The sequence below is a fragment of the Canis lupus genome, chromosome X, assembly GCF_011100685.1.
Source record: "Canis lupus familiaris isolate Mischka breed German Shepherd chromosome X, alternate assembly UU_Cfam_GSD_1.0, whole genome shotgun sequence".
In the NCBI taxonomy this organism is placed as follows: Eukaryota; Metazoa; Chordata; class Mammalia; order Carnivora; family Canidae; genus Canis; species Canis lupus.
Window position 1 is genome coordinate 95,942,076 of NC_049260.1, and position 16,981 is coordinate 95,959,056.

General features: G+C 36.7%; 1 protein-coding gene across 6 annotated transcripts in view; it reads right to left on the reverse strand.

Moving 5' to 3' along the window:
- Window positions 1–16,981, reverse strand: part of THOC2 (THO complex 2) — a 129,866-nt gene that overhangs the window by 92,556 nt on the left and 20,329 nt on the right. For all 6 annotated transcript variants that reach the window (XM_038588243.1, XM_038588239.1, XM_038588238.1 and 3 more), the window contains exon 2: window positions 2,566–2,624. Coding sequence is in view for 5 of the 6 variants with exons in the window: in XM_038588239.1 (XP_038444167.1) it covers window positions 2,566–2,624 (59 nt within the window). In the remaining variant the exon portion in view is untranslated. The remainder of the gene's footprint in view (window positions 1–2,565; window positions 2,625–16,981) is intronic.

Here is a 16,981-nt window from a genome sequence, read left to right on the forward strand (position 1 = left end):
GAAGGACAAAACAGCTGAACAACAAATTAAATTCCCAGAAGAATATGGGCTCATAGGCACTGAGGAAATTCTGGTATTAATCAGACAAGGTAATCCCCTTGAGAACAAAAAGCCCAGGTCATTTTGCTGACACTAAGTGACATGAAAATAATCACAATGTTATCCACAAATTAGCAAAGGCAGTCCCCAATTCACATGTTTTTAATGCCTATTTAAGTGGTTAGGAACGTCTATTGTTTTTCAGCCACAAAAACAAGAAGTAGTACTTTAAGACTACCAAGAATAACCCCACAAAATCCTGTAAACTCTATACTAAAGTTGAAAAACATTACAGTTACAACATGGAGAGAAACTTAATAACCTTTATAATTATACACAAAAATAAATAAATAAAAGATTTTATCTTAATGCTAACATTTCAAAGAAAGCAGGGCTTTTTCGTTATTTATTTATTTAATTTATTTATTTATAGTATTCTCTACACCCAACAAGGGTTCAACTCATGACCTGGAGATCAAGAGTTACATGTTCTTCTGACTAAGCCAGCCAGGCACCCCACAGAAACGGTATTTTTAAGGAGAGCCACAAGTAAAAGGGACTTCTAGAGATTCTTAGACATTCTTTGTGGGATCTGAACACTAAAGGCACTAGTTCTTGGTTATGTCAGGACTACTCATGTTTATCAACCATCATTACAGTATCATTTTACTGGGGAAAAGGCAACTTATAAAAAAAAAAAAAGAGTATGTGCAAGGGAAAGAGCTCAGGGAACACTACCCAAACTCAATTCCCCTGAGACAGAACAAAGGACATTCTGAAGAAATGACATTCCGTTAGTTTCCTGCATGGACTACCAACTGGGGCCCTGAGACCAAAGCTTGATTGTTGGCAGATACCAGCCAAAGAATGTGTGCATTGAGGAAGTAGGCAAGGGCAGGTCTGGCAATTCAGTAACTGAAGCCACACTCATAACTATTTTGGGTTTCATATGTGAATAAGAACAGCCATGCAAATTAACAATAATCTGGTAGTTATTAATGATGCATACAGTGCCATTTAAAACTGACAAGTAATCATCCTATGTTATGCTATTTACAGTTTTCTGAAAATTCTCTTATTTTACCCAATAAGATTTCAATCACAAACAAGATCAAAACTAAATGAGAAGTTATACACTTGTTTTAAAGATAGGGAAGGAGGGATGCCTGGGTGGCTCAGCAGTTGAGCATCTGCCTTTGGACCAGGGCGTGATCCTGGAGTCCCGGCATGGAGTCCCACATTGGGCTCCCTGCATGGGGCCTGCTTCTCCCTCTGCCTAGGTCTCTGCCTCTCTGTGTCTCTCAAGAATAAATAAATAAAATCTTTTAAAAAACAAAAATAAAGATAGGGAAGGAAAAAATAAAGTATCCAAATGCTTTTAGGAAAGAGTCTTTCTTTACTTTCTTACAATTCTGGCAGTCAACGGACTTATTCAAAAGAAAAGGCATTAAAGCAACCTCAGAAATCTTTATGATCGATCACGCAACTTTATAAGAAGGATAAATTGGAAAATAACTAGGGGTGCAGGCTAGGAATGTTAAGTCTTAAAACAGGTCTTACCCAAATGACAGAAAAAAATGGCTCATTTATTTGTTAAAAAATGCTTTCCACTCAAAAATTCAAATGTTCTTTAAGAAGTATACACTTTCATATTACTATTTAATTTTTGATAAAACCAAAGTAAATTATCTTTAGAAAAACATTTTCAATCTTCTATTCACAAAAGCATAATAACTATAATGAATTGTATTTAATCACTTTTTATTTAAAATAGATCTATTGGTTATAAGTTTTTTCCAGATTGGAAAAAACTGTTGAGTTCTACCCTCAGTGAAAGTTACACACGAAAATGCTTTAAATTTACCAGCCATAATTGCTTTTGTTTTTGCCCCCTCTTTTTCTAAATCCAAATGACTAATTTTAAATAAATGCTAAAAAGTAAAATCTTTTAAAATTAAAATTTACATCCTGTTTAACTACATCATACTTAATAAACCATACTTGTGATATGCAGTAAACAACTCCTTTGCTTTTAATGTTTTCCATGACAACTGCCTTTAATAAGATCCCCAGATACTACCTAAACATAACCAGCTTTAGTAAAACACAACCTCAGTTTCTGGAAATTTCCTAGTGCAAACAAGACCAGAATAGTTATTTCGTGCTAGCTTTTCTCTTCTGTTTACAACTGATAGCTAGCCTGTGTAATTTTTAATACAGATAGCAACTGCTGGTATTTGGCTAAATATACCATGTCACAATTATAAAAGCGAAGCAACATATGACTATTATGCAGATCAAGTATCTATACAGAAAGAGATATAGTCTTACTGTAACTATAGTTTTATTTATTTTTTATAACTATGGTTTTAATCCTAACTGTAATAAGCTCATATAAAAGCTTTATATAATGTGAACTATCTCATACCTTTTGCTTTTCATTCATAACAATTTAACAGAAAACAGAACATCTATTAATTTTGACAAAGCCAAAAATAATAGCTATGATACTTTTAAAAGTCTTACCTCTGTAAGTTGAACTATCATGGCTTTTATTTTCACTGAGGATCCGGCATAAATGCAAACTAGAATAAAATAGAAATAATCTGCATTCATTTCCAATCCTAATATAGACAATCCTTATAGAGCAAATTATATCAACTAAAAATATTTGAAAACATATCAGATGTGTTTAAATCCATTAGTTTATAATGAGAATAAAACCAACCTAAAAACCCTAGTTGTCAGGACTGGAGGAAGGTAGTTATTTTTGAAAACTGGTAACTAAAAGAATAAAAATCAAGTACTTATTCTGCCTTTCACATATGAACCAATAACTGATAAGAAAAAAGTCTCTGTACTGAAGAGACTAATAAATAATGACAAAAGAATATCACCATTTAAAAATGCCTAATAAATTAAAGGATCTAAGTATCTATCAATAGCTCTTACATCACAAGAAGAGACAAACATAAGCATGTCCTGATCGTGATGAAAGAATACACCAGCCACCTATGAAGCTGTCAGAAAGAAAGAAAGAAAGACCGACCAGCCATGCTGAATTCAAACTGTGGAAACTCTACAATGACCCTGTCTCTTCAACAAATACATTGCAAGGAAAAATTAACGATGCTAGGGAATCCTCACGGTTAAAAAAGGCTTGAGAGATGTCAATCACAGTGTTTGGATCCTATTTCAAATAAGTATTTTTAAAATTATTATTTCTGAGTCAACTGGAATATTTTTATAAAGATTTTATAAATTTTAGGGGCACCTGTGTGGTGCAGTCAGTTAAAGAATCCAGCTCTTAGGTTTTAGCTCAGGTCTGATGTCAGGGTCATGAGATCAAGCCCCATGTGCAGCTCTGCACTCAGCATGGAGTCTGCTTGAGTTTCTCTCTCCCTCTCTCTCTACTCTGCGCCCCCCCCTCCCAACTCCAGCTCGCTCTTTCCTGCTTTCTCTCAAATAAATCAATCTTCAGAAAAAAAAGATTTTTTTATAAGAGATTCTTTTTTAAAAAAGATTTTATTTATTTATTCATGAGAGACAGAGAGAGAGGCAGAGACACAGGGAGAAGGAGAAGCAGGCTCCATGCAGGGAGCCCGATGCGGGACTCGATCCCATGACCCCAGGGGTCATGCCCTGGGCCAAAGGCAGGTGCCAAATCGCTGAGCCACCCAGGAATCCAGAAAAAAAAAAAGATTTTCATAAAAATTTATCTTTAAAAGATAATACAGAAATAGTCATGGATAAAATAGCATTTACTTCAATAGAATGAGAAAATGGGTAGGGTAACAAGTGAAACAAGACTGGCCAGCAGTTGACAATTACTGAAGCTGATTGCTAATTTCACTGGTATTCTACTTTCTCATCTGAGATTTTTTTTCCACTAATAAAATTTAGAAACAAAAAAAAAGAAAATTGGAAAAAAAACTTGTATTTTAAATACCTCTTCATTAGATTAATTTAAATATTGCAAGGAAGGGCAGATATACAGAATATAGTGAGAAGAGGTTATGCTTAATTAGAATTCCAGAGACAAGAGAACAGGGATGGGGAACCTGGGTGGCTCAGTTGGTTAAGTGTGTCTGCCTTCAGCTCAGGTCATCATCCCAGGGTCCTGAGACCCAGCCCCACATCAGGCTCCCTGTTCAGCTACTCTGTCTCTCCCCCATCTCTCAAATAAATAAAATCTTTAAAAAAAAAAAGAGAGAGAAGACGGCAAAATCAGTATTTAAAGCAATAATAGCCAAGAATTCAGTTTTCTAGAACTGAAGTGAAATCCACAACTCGGCACATCATAATTAAGCTAGAGAAAACCAAGGACAAAATCAGTTAAGCACCTAAAGGAAAAAAAAGACTGTATCTTAAGGACTTCTAGACAAGAACTCTGAATGCTGAAAGATACATCCAAAATGCTAAAACAAAGTATTTGCCCACCTAATTTTATACCCAAAATATTTAGTTGCAAGAAAAGGCAAAATAAGGACTGGAGCTCAGACAAACAATAACTGATTCACACACTAAAATAAACACTTAAGGACGTTTTCTAGGTAGGATAAAAATTATTACAGAAAGAGTTGCAGCAAGAAATGAGGAAAAAGTAGCAAGTACATGGGTAATTCTAAATGAATATTAACTGATAATAATAATAGTGTCTTGTATTTAAACATGTACAGTATTAAATATACAGATAAATGGAAAAATACTGAAATACATCAGGACTAATGTGGGTTTGGGACGTATGGGTGGCTCAGCGGTTGAGCGTCTACCTTCGGCTCAGGGCACGATCTCGGGATCTGGGATCGAGTCCTGCATCAGACTCCCTGTGAGGAGCCTGCTTCTCCCTCTGTCTGTGTCTGCCTCTCTCTCTTTCTGTGTCTTTCATGAATAAATAAATAAATCTTAAAAAAAAACTGATGTGGGTTTATCCCAAACACACAAAGTTGATTCAAATTAATTCACATTAAACTGACTTTTAAAAAATCACGAGTTCAACAGATACATAAAAGACATTTGACAAAATTCAACATCCATTCACTATTTTTTTAAAAAGACTTAAAAACAGGAATAGAAGGAACCATTATAATTTGGTAAAGTAGCAGTTCCAATAGTGTGGTTCACAAAACTGACCCCAAGACACTTTCCAGAGTTCTGCAAGATCAAAACAGTATTCATAATAATACAAAGACTTCATTTCCCTTTTTTGCAGTATTAACATTTACACTAACAGTTCATTTATTTTTTTTCTCAGAGGGAAGAGAGGCAGAGGGAGAAGGAGAGAAAGAATCTTAAGCAGGCTCCATGCCCAGCACAAAGCCCAACACAGGGCTGGATCTAACAACCCTGAGATCATGGTCTGAGCCAAAGAGTCCAACACTTAACCAACTGAGCCACTCAGGTGCCCCTGAACTAACAGTTCAAAAGAAAAGGAAGGAAAAAGACTGCTGGCACCTTAGCACGTATCAAGGCATTTGCACCAAACTGCTTCATTGATTCTTCATGATCAAGAAATCAAAAGAAAGAGCGACGCCTGGGTAGCTCAGTTGGTTGAGCATCTGACTCAATTTTGGCTCAGATCATGATCTCATAGGTCCTGAGATGGAGCTCCACATTGGACTCCCTGGTGGGTGAAGCATCGGCTTGGGATTCTCCCTCTCTGCCCCTCCCTTCACTTGCACGTGAGGGCCCACACACTCTCTCAAATAAATCTTTAAAAAAAAAAAATCAAAGAAAAGAATAAAGCCAGTCCCATGTAAGATGTTACCAAGCTACCTTTTCATGATCATTCATAAAACAAGCCAGTTTCACTTAAGAAGGTACTTGATGGAAGTGGCATCAACAAGATGGCAGAACAGGAAGCCCCAGGTTTTCCTTCCTCCCAATGAAACATCAACTCATCAACAATACACATACCAATTCCCTTTATGAGATATTAAGAAACCAGTTAAGAGGCTCCTGCACCCCATGTAAGCCTAAACTAACTGCATCAAGCAGGAAAATTCATGCCACCCTTTTACCACAGTCCCTCCTCCTGGCACAATACCACACAACTAGAAAAAAAACTCCCAGCCCCCAAATTCTCCCTGAGGATTGAAAGAGAAGACTGGACTTTACATCTAACATTCTGACTTGGGGTATGGCCTGTCTGAGGGGCTGGTTTCTTTCCTGAACATCTTGGAGCACAGACAGGGCTCTGTATACCCTTGGTGCCTGAGGCCTGCTAACAACGACAAAAAATATCTGGGTGGCAAGACGTGGATTCAGAGAATCCATACTACAGCAAACAGAAATCAATACACCTCAACAGCCTCTCCCTCAGGGGAGAAAGAGTATCCAACATTCCAGCTTTTGGGGATACTGCCTGAAGGAACAGTTTCTGTTTAGCCTGACCTAGGGCCGTGACAGCACCCAGCCTCCTCTAGCTGCCTAGGGGCCACCAAAAACAAAAAAGAGCTGAGTGGTATGTTGCTACTTCATAGGACCCACAGTACAACAGATGGACACCAAAGGATACAAAAGAGTACAAGCTTCTGAAAAAAAGAAACTGAAAAATTCCTTTAATTTAGAATCTACACATGAAAGTCCAAAAGACACATCCAGAGAAAAGGTTTCTAAAGCCCCCAGAATCCATAGCCAGGCTGACTAGTAATGTAAGGCTGTACATTACTAAGCCAGTCCATAAAGACTGGAAGATAGGAGTGTTTTTTCAAATACAATCATACGAACACAAAATTAAAAAGAACATAAAGAAACAAGGAAGATGGCCCAATAAAAGGAATAAAGCAAGTCTCCAAAAACTGACCCTAAAGAATTAGAGGTATATGAGTTACCTGACAATTTAAAATAACCACCATAGTAACGCCTGGGTGGCTCAATGGTCAAGCATCTGCCTTCAGCTCAGGGCATGATCCTGGAGTACCAGGGCCAAGTCCCACATCGGGCTCCCTGCAGGGAGCCTGCTTCTCTCTCTGCCTATGTCTCTGCCTTTCACTCTCTATGCCTCTCATGAATAAATAAAAATCTTCAAAATCATAAAATAACCACCATAAAGTTGCTCAATGAGCTCAGGAAAATGATGCATGAATAAAAGATTTTCAACAAAAGGATAGAAAATATTTAAAAAGAACCAAACAAATTTTGGAACTAAAGAATGTAGTAACTGGGGCCCCTGGCTGGCTCAGTCACAGTAAAGCACACAACTCTTGATCTCAGAGTTGTGAGTTTGAGCCCCTTACTGGGCATGGAGCCTACTTTAAAAAAAAAGAATGTAGTAACTGAACCTAAAAATTCACAAAGAGGTTCAACAGCATTTATAATCACATGCAAAAAATGAAATTGGACACTTATCTTACATCATACAAAAACCAACTCAAAATGGATTAAATAATAAATTTAAGATCCAAAACTGCGAAATCCCTAGGAAAAGCTATACGACATTGGTCTTGGCAATGACTCCTTGGATAGAACAACAAAAACAAATAGACAAGTAGGACATCAATCAAAAAATTGTGTATGCAGCAAAGGAAACAATGAGCAGAATGAAAAGGCAACCTACGGAATGGAAGAAAATATCTGCAAACCATGTATCTGATAAGGGGTTAATATCCAAAATATATAAGGAACACCTATAATTCAATAGCAAAAAATCCAGCCAATTAAAAAATGGGCAAAGAACTTGAACACATTTCTCCAAAGCAGACATACAAATGGCCAAAAGTTATATGAAAAGATGTTCAACATCACTTACCAGAGAAATGCAAATCAAAACCACAGATATCGCCTTCACACTTGTAAGGATGGCCATTATCAAAAAAACAAAAATAGAAACAACACTTGATAAAAGGAGTTATCCAAAATATACAAAGAACTTACAATTCAATAAAAAAACTCAATTTAAAAATGGGCAAAAGACCTCACACCAAAGATATACAGATGTCAAAATAAGCATATGAAAAGATGCCCTACATCATGTCATTAGGAAAATGCAAATTAAAACAATGAAATACCACTACACACCTATTAGAATAGCCAAAATCTGGAACACTGCCAACACCAAATGCTATTAAGGATGTGGCACAACAGGAACTCTCAATCATTACTGGTGGAAATGAAAAGTGGTACAGCCACATTAGAATAGCTTGACGGTTTCTTATAAAACTAAACATACTCTTACCTTATGATCCAGTAATCTCACTCCTTGTTATTTACCCAAAAGAAGTGAGAAATGTCCACACAAAAACCTACGCATAGATGTTTACAGCAGCTTTATTCATAACTGCCAAAACCCGGAAGCAACCAAGATGTCCTTCAGTAGGTGAATGGATAAACTGGTACATCCACACTATGGAATTATTCAGTTCTGAACAGATATTAGCTATCAAGCCAGGAAAAGGCATGAGGAAACCTTAAATGCAAATTACTAAGCGAAAGAAACCAATCTGAAAAGGCTATATAATGTGTATTTCCAACTATATGACATTTTGGAAAAGGCAAAACTATGGGGAGTAAAAAGATCAGTGGTTGCCAGGGGTTGGGAGTAGCCAGAGAGATGAACAAACAGAACACAGAGAGGATACTTAGGGCAGGGGAAATACTCTGATACCAAAATGGAGGATACATATCAGTACACATTTATACAAACCCATAGAATATACAACACCAAGAGTGAAGTCAAAGGTAAACTATGAATTCTGGGTGACTGTGATGTGTCAATATAGATTCATCAATGGTAACAAAGGTACCACTGTGGTGGGGAATGTTGAAAATAAGGGAGATGGCTATGCATGTGTAGGCGCAATGGGAAATCTCTGTACCTTTCTCTCAATTATTCTGTGAACTTAAAACTGCTGTAAAAAATTTCTTTAAAAAAAAAAAAAAAAAAAAGGGCAGCCCCAGTGGCTCAGCGGGTTTAGCACCGCCTTCAGCCCAGGGTGGGATCCTGGAGACCTGGGATAGAGTCCCATGTGGGGCTCCCTGCATGGAGCCTGCTTCTCCCTCTGCCTGTGTCTCTGCCTCTCTCTGTCTCTCATGAATAAATAAAATCTTTAAAAAAAAAAACAGAAAATAACAAGTGTTGAGGAGGATGTGGAGAAACCAGAACCCTTGTGAATTGTTGGTGGGAATGTAAAGTGGTGCAGCACCTGTGAGAAACAGTTTGGAAGTTCCTCAAAAAGTTAAAAATAGAACTACAATCCAGCAATCCCACTGAGTATTTATTCACAAGAGGTGATATCAGGATTTCAAAAAGTATTTGCTTTCCCATGTTCACTGCAGCATTATCCACATAGCCAAAAGGTAGAAACAATCTAAATATACATCAACAGATGAATGTATAAAGAAAATGTGGCATATACATAAAATTGACTATTATTCAGCTATAAGGAACTCCTGTCATATACCACAACATAGATAAGCCTTGAGGACAGTATGTAAAGTGAAATGTCAGTCACAGAAGCATAAATACTGCACGATTCTGCTTATATTGAAATATATCTAAGAGAGTCAAACTCATAGAAGCAAAAAGTTTAATTTCAGTGGTTGCCAGGGACTAGAGGGAAAGAGAAATGGGGAGTAGCTATTCAACGGGTACAAAACATCAGTTACACAAGATGAAAAACATCCAGAGATCTACTGTACAACATTGTGCTTATCTTTAACACAGTACCATTCACTTAAAAATTCATTAAGGCTAATCTCGTTATGTGCTTTTACCTACAATGAAAAAATGTGCTTGAAGTAGTGAAAAATATTTAATTAAATCCTGAGCCCTGACAACACGTCTTTTTAAGAACATGTATTTTAATATTCTATGTGACAAAATGGAAAGTACACATAAAGCATTTCTGCCACACACTAAAATACTATGGTTGTCTCCAGAAAATCACTTAAGCAATTGTTTAAATTGTGAGTTGAGTTAGCTGCTTTTACATAGAATGCCATTTTTACTTGAAAGAACTGATAATGGTTATTCAGACTTGGGTTTTTGGCAGGCATTTTCTCAAAAATGAACCAACTGAGCCAGTCACTTCAAGGAAAACAACTGAGAGTATTTGCTGCCAATGATAAAATATAAGGTTTCAAGCAAAAATTCAAGTATTGAAAAACTTATAGCTACCACCTTGGACTTGACTAGTTCCCAATTCTCAAAAACTTTCCGGATTAGTTCAGTGATGATATTAAAGAATGTGGGGGTGGGGGACTTTTATTTAACACAATGTATTGTGTCAATACTTTGAAAAGGTGCATCATTCAGTGAACCAGTATTTTCCAATTGACCAATGCATGATACTGCAAAATAATGCATGGGTAAAAGATCCCAAGTAAAAGGCAAATGCATTTTAATTTAAAAAGTACAGAAAGTTCACTGATGTTGTTTTGGATTTGACATTGCAACAAATCACTAAGATACTAACACTTCATGGGATGCCTGGGTAGTTCAGGGGTTGAGCGTCTGCCTTTGGCTCATGGTGTGATCCCAGAGTCCCAGGATTGAGTTCCACATCAGGCTTCCTGCATGGAGCCTGCTTCTTCCTCTGCCTGTGTGTCTCTGCCTCTCTCTCTCTCTCTCTCTCTCTCTCTCATGAATAAATAAAATCTTCCAAAATAAAAACTACCACTTCACAAATTTTGTCATGATAATCAAAGAATACTATCTTCAATTATCTGAAAAGACTATTAAAATTCTCCTTTTGCTAACTATTTACCTGTGTGAGGCTAGATTTTCTTCATTTACATCATCAACAACAATATATTGCAAATTCTACTTCTATAAAACTCTATTTTATGCACACACAAAAATCAACTCCATTCAGGTAAGGCTTAAAAAATTAAAAGCAAAATAAGATGTTTCCAGGGGCGCCTGGATGGCCCAGCCTGTTAAGTGCTGCCTCTGGCTCAGGTCATGATCCCAGGATCCTGGGACTGAACCTCACATTGGGCTCTCTGCTCAACAGGGAGCCTGCTCTTCTCCCTCTCCCTCTGCCTGCCACTCCCCTTGCTTGTGCTCACTCATCAGAGCCCGCACACACACGCTGTGTCAAATAAATAAATAAACAAACAAATAAGTAAAATATTTTTAAAATAATGTTTCCAGGGATCCCTGGGTGGCGCAGCGGTTTGGCACCTGCCTTTGGCCCAGGGCACGATCCTGGAGACCTGGGATCGAATCCCGCATCGGGCTCCCGGTGCATGGAGCCTGCCTCTCCCTCTGCCTGTGTCTCTGCCTCTCTCCCTTTCTCTCTCTGTGACTATCATAAATAAATAAAAAATTAAAAAAATAAAAAATAAAAAATAAAAAATAAAATAAAATAAAATAATGTTTCCAGAAAATCATAGGAGAATAAGTGCATTTGCCTTGGAATGGGGAAAGATTGCTTAAGCACAAAAAAACTACTAATCAGGGCAGCCCGAGTGGCTCAATGGTTTAGCACTGCCTTCGGCCCAGGTTGTAATCCTGGAGACCCGGGATTGAGTCCCACGTCGGGCTCCCTGCATGGAGCCTGCTTCTCTCTCTGCCTCTCACTCTGTGTCTCTCATGAATAAATAAAATCTTTTAAAATAAAAAAAACTGGGATCCCTGGGTGGCGCAGCGGTTTGGCGCCTGCCTTTGGCCCAGGGCCTGATCCTGGAGAGCCGGGATCGAATCCCACGTCGGGCTCCCGGTGCATGGAGCCTGCTTCTCCCTCTGCCTATGTCTCTGCCTCTCTCTCTCTCTCTCTCTCTCTGTGACTATCATAAATAAATAAAGAAAAAATATTAAAGATAAATAAATAAAAAAAATAAAATAAAATAAAATAAAATAAAAAAAACTACTAATCATAGAGCAAAGGATCAAAAATGACATTAAGGGACGCCTGGGTGGCTCAGCAGTTGAGCCCCAAATCAGGCTCCCTGCATGGAGCCTGCTTCTCTCTGTCTCTATGTCTCTCTCTCTCTAATGAATAAAATCTTTTAAAAATAATAAAATAAATGACATTAAAATAAATAACTTCTGTTCATCCAAAATCATCATTTTAAGAGCGGAAATACAAACCAAATAGTAACAAAAGATATCTGCCACATATACAGTATAATGCACAAAGGACACAAATACAGGCTATATAAAGAACTCCTACAAGTCAATGAAAGAAATGCTAACAATCCAATAGAAAAATGGGAGAAAAAATATAAAGAGGCCTTTCACAAGAAATCAAAATTTCAAATGGCCAAAAACACATAAAAAGATGCCCATGAAAACATAAGCCCCTGCAACAGGAATTCCATTTTTAAAATCATAGGAAACAGACTGAGGGTCGCTGGAGGGGCAGGGGGGTGAGGACAAGGTAACTGGGTGATGAACATTAAGGAGGGCATGTGATGAGAAAAAAAAAAAGGAGGGCATGTGATGTAATGAGCACTGGGTATTATATAAGACTGATAAATCACTGACCTCTACCTCTGAAACCAGTAATACATTATATGTTAATTAATTGAATTTAAATAAATTTTTGAAAAAGAAAAAATAAATGCCCCAATAAAACATCATTACATACATACCATATTGACAAAAAATTTAAAGTCTGAAAATATTAACAGTGAGGATGTGAAGCAAGGTGAACTCTCACACAAGTGTTGTTGGGAATGTATTTTGAAATAGTTTCACAGTTTTTAAGATTTTATTTATTCATGAGAATACACAGAGAGGAGGGAGAGGCAGAGACACAGGCAGAGGGAGAAGCAGGCTCCATGCAGGGAGCCCAACGTGGGTCTCCAGGATCACGCCCCGGGGCTGAAGGCGGCGCTAAACCGCTAAGCCACCCGAGCTGCCCTAGTTTTCACAGTTGAAAGGAGAGCTAAAGTTAGTCACAATCTAGAACCCAGTGATTTCTTACACTTATATATACCACAAAAACACGTGCTTGTGTACACCAAGATATTCGTTTAAGAATGTTTCTATTGGCGCTGTTGGTAATAGCTGAAAATTCAAAACAGTAAAACTGTTAATCAATAGCATAAGAGATAAATTATGGTACAGTTATGGAATGAAGCATCCTATAACTATGGCTAATACTTCCAAAATTATCGATGGATCTTAAAAATATAATGTTGAGCAAAAGCAGCCAGATACACAGAATACATTCTCTATGATTCCATTTATAGGAAATTCAAGAACAAACTTAAGCTTATAGGGTAATAAAACTGCAAATAAAAACAAGGAAGAGAAAGCCATAAATGTCAGGATAATGGTTACCATGGAGAGGTAAAAAATGAGAAATCTGGAAGGGCAGTTGTCTTGACCTGGGTGTGAGTTACACAGGCGTGCATCTTACACTAATTCTTTAAACTCTACGTTTATGTTTTATGCACTTTTCTATATTTAATTGCACAACTTACAAAAAGAAATATTCCTATTACAAGCTGCACAAGGCTCTAACAAAAAATTAATGCATATTTTCTTTACTTTTATGTCTAGCAATCTTTTTCCCATAAGTCCATAAAATAACTTATTAGACTAATAGAGTATGTTTCTATATCACACCTAAAGTTGAAATATGCCACATAAATCACCCACAGAGAGATTATCTACTTTGCAGATTATCTATGCTGTTGCAGCTGGCCATTCTGTCTTCTGATTATTTCAATACCCCATCATCTGATGAGCAGAGTAAGGTTTTTTAAAGTCAATAAAGTAAACTTTTGTTTTAAAGATTTTATTTATTTATTCATGAGACACACAGAGAGAGAGAGAGAGAGAGGCAGAGACACAGGCAGAGGGAGAAGCAGGCTCCATGCCAGGAGCCTGATGTGGGACTCGATCCCGGGACTCCAGGATCACGCCCTGGGCCGAAGGCAGGCGCTAAACCACTGAGCCACCCAGGGATCCCCAAGTAAACTTTTTCTGGTCAACAATTCACTTGTGAGTCTCACAAAATTATCTTCAAAATCAAAGAATAAAAAAGTCTTGTCAAAGGAGACTAATTAAATCTGCATAGTTTGAAAATCTCATTTAGTTATTAGTTTTTAACCAACTTCTATTTAAAAAAAAAGAAAAATGTTCAGAGCACATTATAAATGGTGAAATAAACCGATTTAAGTTTGACCCCAGAACTTTCAACTACTTCCCTGAAGAACTAGACAGATCTTCCAATGCATTGAGAACAGTGGTTAAGCTTTTAATTTCTCAAAATGTTAAACCTACCACAAGCTTATCTGAAATATAAAACAAAATCAATCTTCCTTCCAACAAGCAACACAGAAATATCTGATTCAGACTAGCATCAGAAAATGTAATCTAAAAATGTCTACATCCAGCTCCTTTTTGTTAAGAGGAAATATATGAGAAAGTATATCAAGATCACTTCAATATTTGCTATAAATAAAACAATTCCTTGTGGTTCTCACTGCCCCCAAAGGTTCAATTCCCTGTAGACAGTAGTAGTAGGAAACACTGGTTTTTGACAGAATGGAATGGAATCAAGTAACTCACCTTTCCCTTTGTATCCCAGCTACTAAAAAGCAAGGTCAAATATTCCTTCTTATGGTGAATGTATTTGCTTATTCACATTTTAAATAGCTTCATTTTCTATTTGTGCTAATAAGCTTAAAGCATGTCTTTCACAATAATCCTTCCAGTAGGGAAGAGGGAATGTCAGTGTTCCTACCTCATCCCACCTCATCTAAAGGTACGGCCATTGTTACATAATTTTAAGAAATAATTAAAACATAATTCCATCTTGTCAGTCAGTCACAAGGCCACAAACATATTCGTTAAAATGCAAGTAATAATGTCATCACGAAGTATCAATTAGCATCTCAAAGATTTGCTCAAATTGTGTAAGGAATCACTGATGGTTATTATGATAAGGCAATTCACTTGCATAAGATACTTTTATTTCCCTAGTATAAAAGTTCGTCCTTAGTGGTAGGATGGTAGGAGGAAACTAAACCAATTGCTAAGAATGTTCCCCCAATCAGTCCATGCTCTTCTCCCTAGGTAATTCACTAAAAGAAGAACATAAAGTATCCTTAAAAAATTCTGGTTCTGAATGCTGCATGTCTTACCACACCTGTTAAACAGTTTTAGTACTCTACCCTAAATTATAAAGGAAGAAAAAAACAAAACTACCTCCAACAGTTGCTCATTTCAATGTGGCTTAAAAATAATCAAATATTATGCCTTAGTCTATATTATTTTATTCCTCTCATAATCTTCAAATAATTGAGTTTGCCAGTTTTTCCACTTTTAAAACAATATGGTGCTATTGTGGAGATGCTGTCTCAGATCCCTGAAAACAAAGACAGAATCTACATTCTGTCAAAGATCTGTGAAATTAAACTGAATGTCTTAAAATTCTTCCAAGGCCCCACATATTTTGTGAATACTTCTGGAGTAATTAGCTTTCCACCTTACTTGAACCCATTTTCCAGTAAAAAAAGGAAGCACACCACAAGCCTGAGCTATTTGATTATGGCCAACATCTCAAAGTTGGCTTCACACATAAAACGCTGATGTCAATCTGTGCTTCAATTAAGTCTTCAAAGCAAAACAACAAAAAAGGCTAAATTTGGTGAAGCGAAGTACTGCCTCTACTATCATTATCAGAACAGAAATATGACACAAAAATGAGATATTTGACATGCAGTTTTATCTTGAAACATGCATTTATGAAAATGAAAATATTCACTTATGCGGAGGAAAGGGAACAGGAAATGTTTAAAAAGCAAAGGTTCCTGCATAGAAGTACATTAAGAGCATTCTCTCTACCTTAATATTTAAGCATTGGAGAATAATTTTTCTAACAAAGAAAGCAAAAGCCTAGAAAATCTCCTGATACTGCTACATTTTTTTGAAAAACACACCTCTTACCAGGAAAATGGACCAAGACTTATTCTTACCTGGTGAATACAGGTCAAAATGAGAAAATAAATGCCAATGAAAACTAAAATATGAAGCAGCTGAATTTAAAGTATCTTTTGAAGAAAAAAAAAGACTCAACAACCAAGACAAATCTCTTTGAATGATTATTTGCCATAAACTCCCTCCTCCTGCCTCCCTCCAAAAATTCAGGTCAGACATTTAATGAACATCCAAATGCACTTAGATAAGTTCTGTAACATGTAAAATAATTTAGTAGCAGAAGAAGAAAAAGAATGGCAACCAAAACTCTGCCAATTAAATTTTAAAAGTTTAACTACCAAAAATAAGACCTAACAAAAATTTCAAATTGATATGTAAATTTTTAAAAACTAAAATAATTAAGTTCTTCTAACAAATAGATAATATATAATAAAATATCTCAAAATTAGACCAGGTATGGACATGAGGCTAACATCTTCAGATTAACACCGTGGAACATAAATCCATTAAGGTTGCTTGTGACACAAAGAAATGCTGAGTTCCCCGTGTTAACAATTTTACTAAAAACAAACTTCACCACTGTATCTACCAGTACATGCAAGTTTATTAGTATAATCATAGCAAGTCCTATGCTAGAATGAAGTTGTCAAGAAACTAAAACTCTATTTCCAAAATTAAAGTGATTAAATCCGTATCCTTCATATGTGGCAGAATTCAAATGTTTGCATTTATTTTTTTTTAAGATTTTAATTTATTTATTCATGAGACAGAGAGAGAGGCAGAGCAATAGGCTGAAGGAGCCCCATGCAGGACTCGATCTCAGGACCCCAGCGTCACAACCCCAGCCAAAGGCAAACACTCAACCACTGAGCCACCCAGGTGCCTTGATTTGTTTTAAATTAATATTCAGGGAATATGTCTGCAAGTGAAACCATTGAGAGTTCTCTGTACTCTAATTCTTTGGAATGTTCACCTTTCTTGTGTATTTTACAATATTGGTCCTATTCTAAAAGCCAAATCTATAAATGGATTTGCTAATTATCTGTTGGCACATTAACTTCATTTTTTAACATTTCTAGTTGCTAGTTTATATTTAAGAAGCTC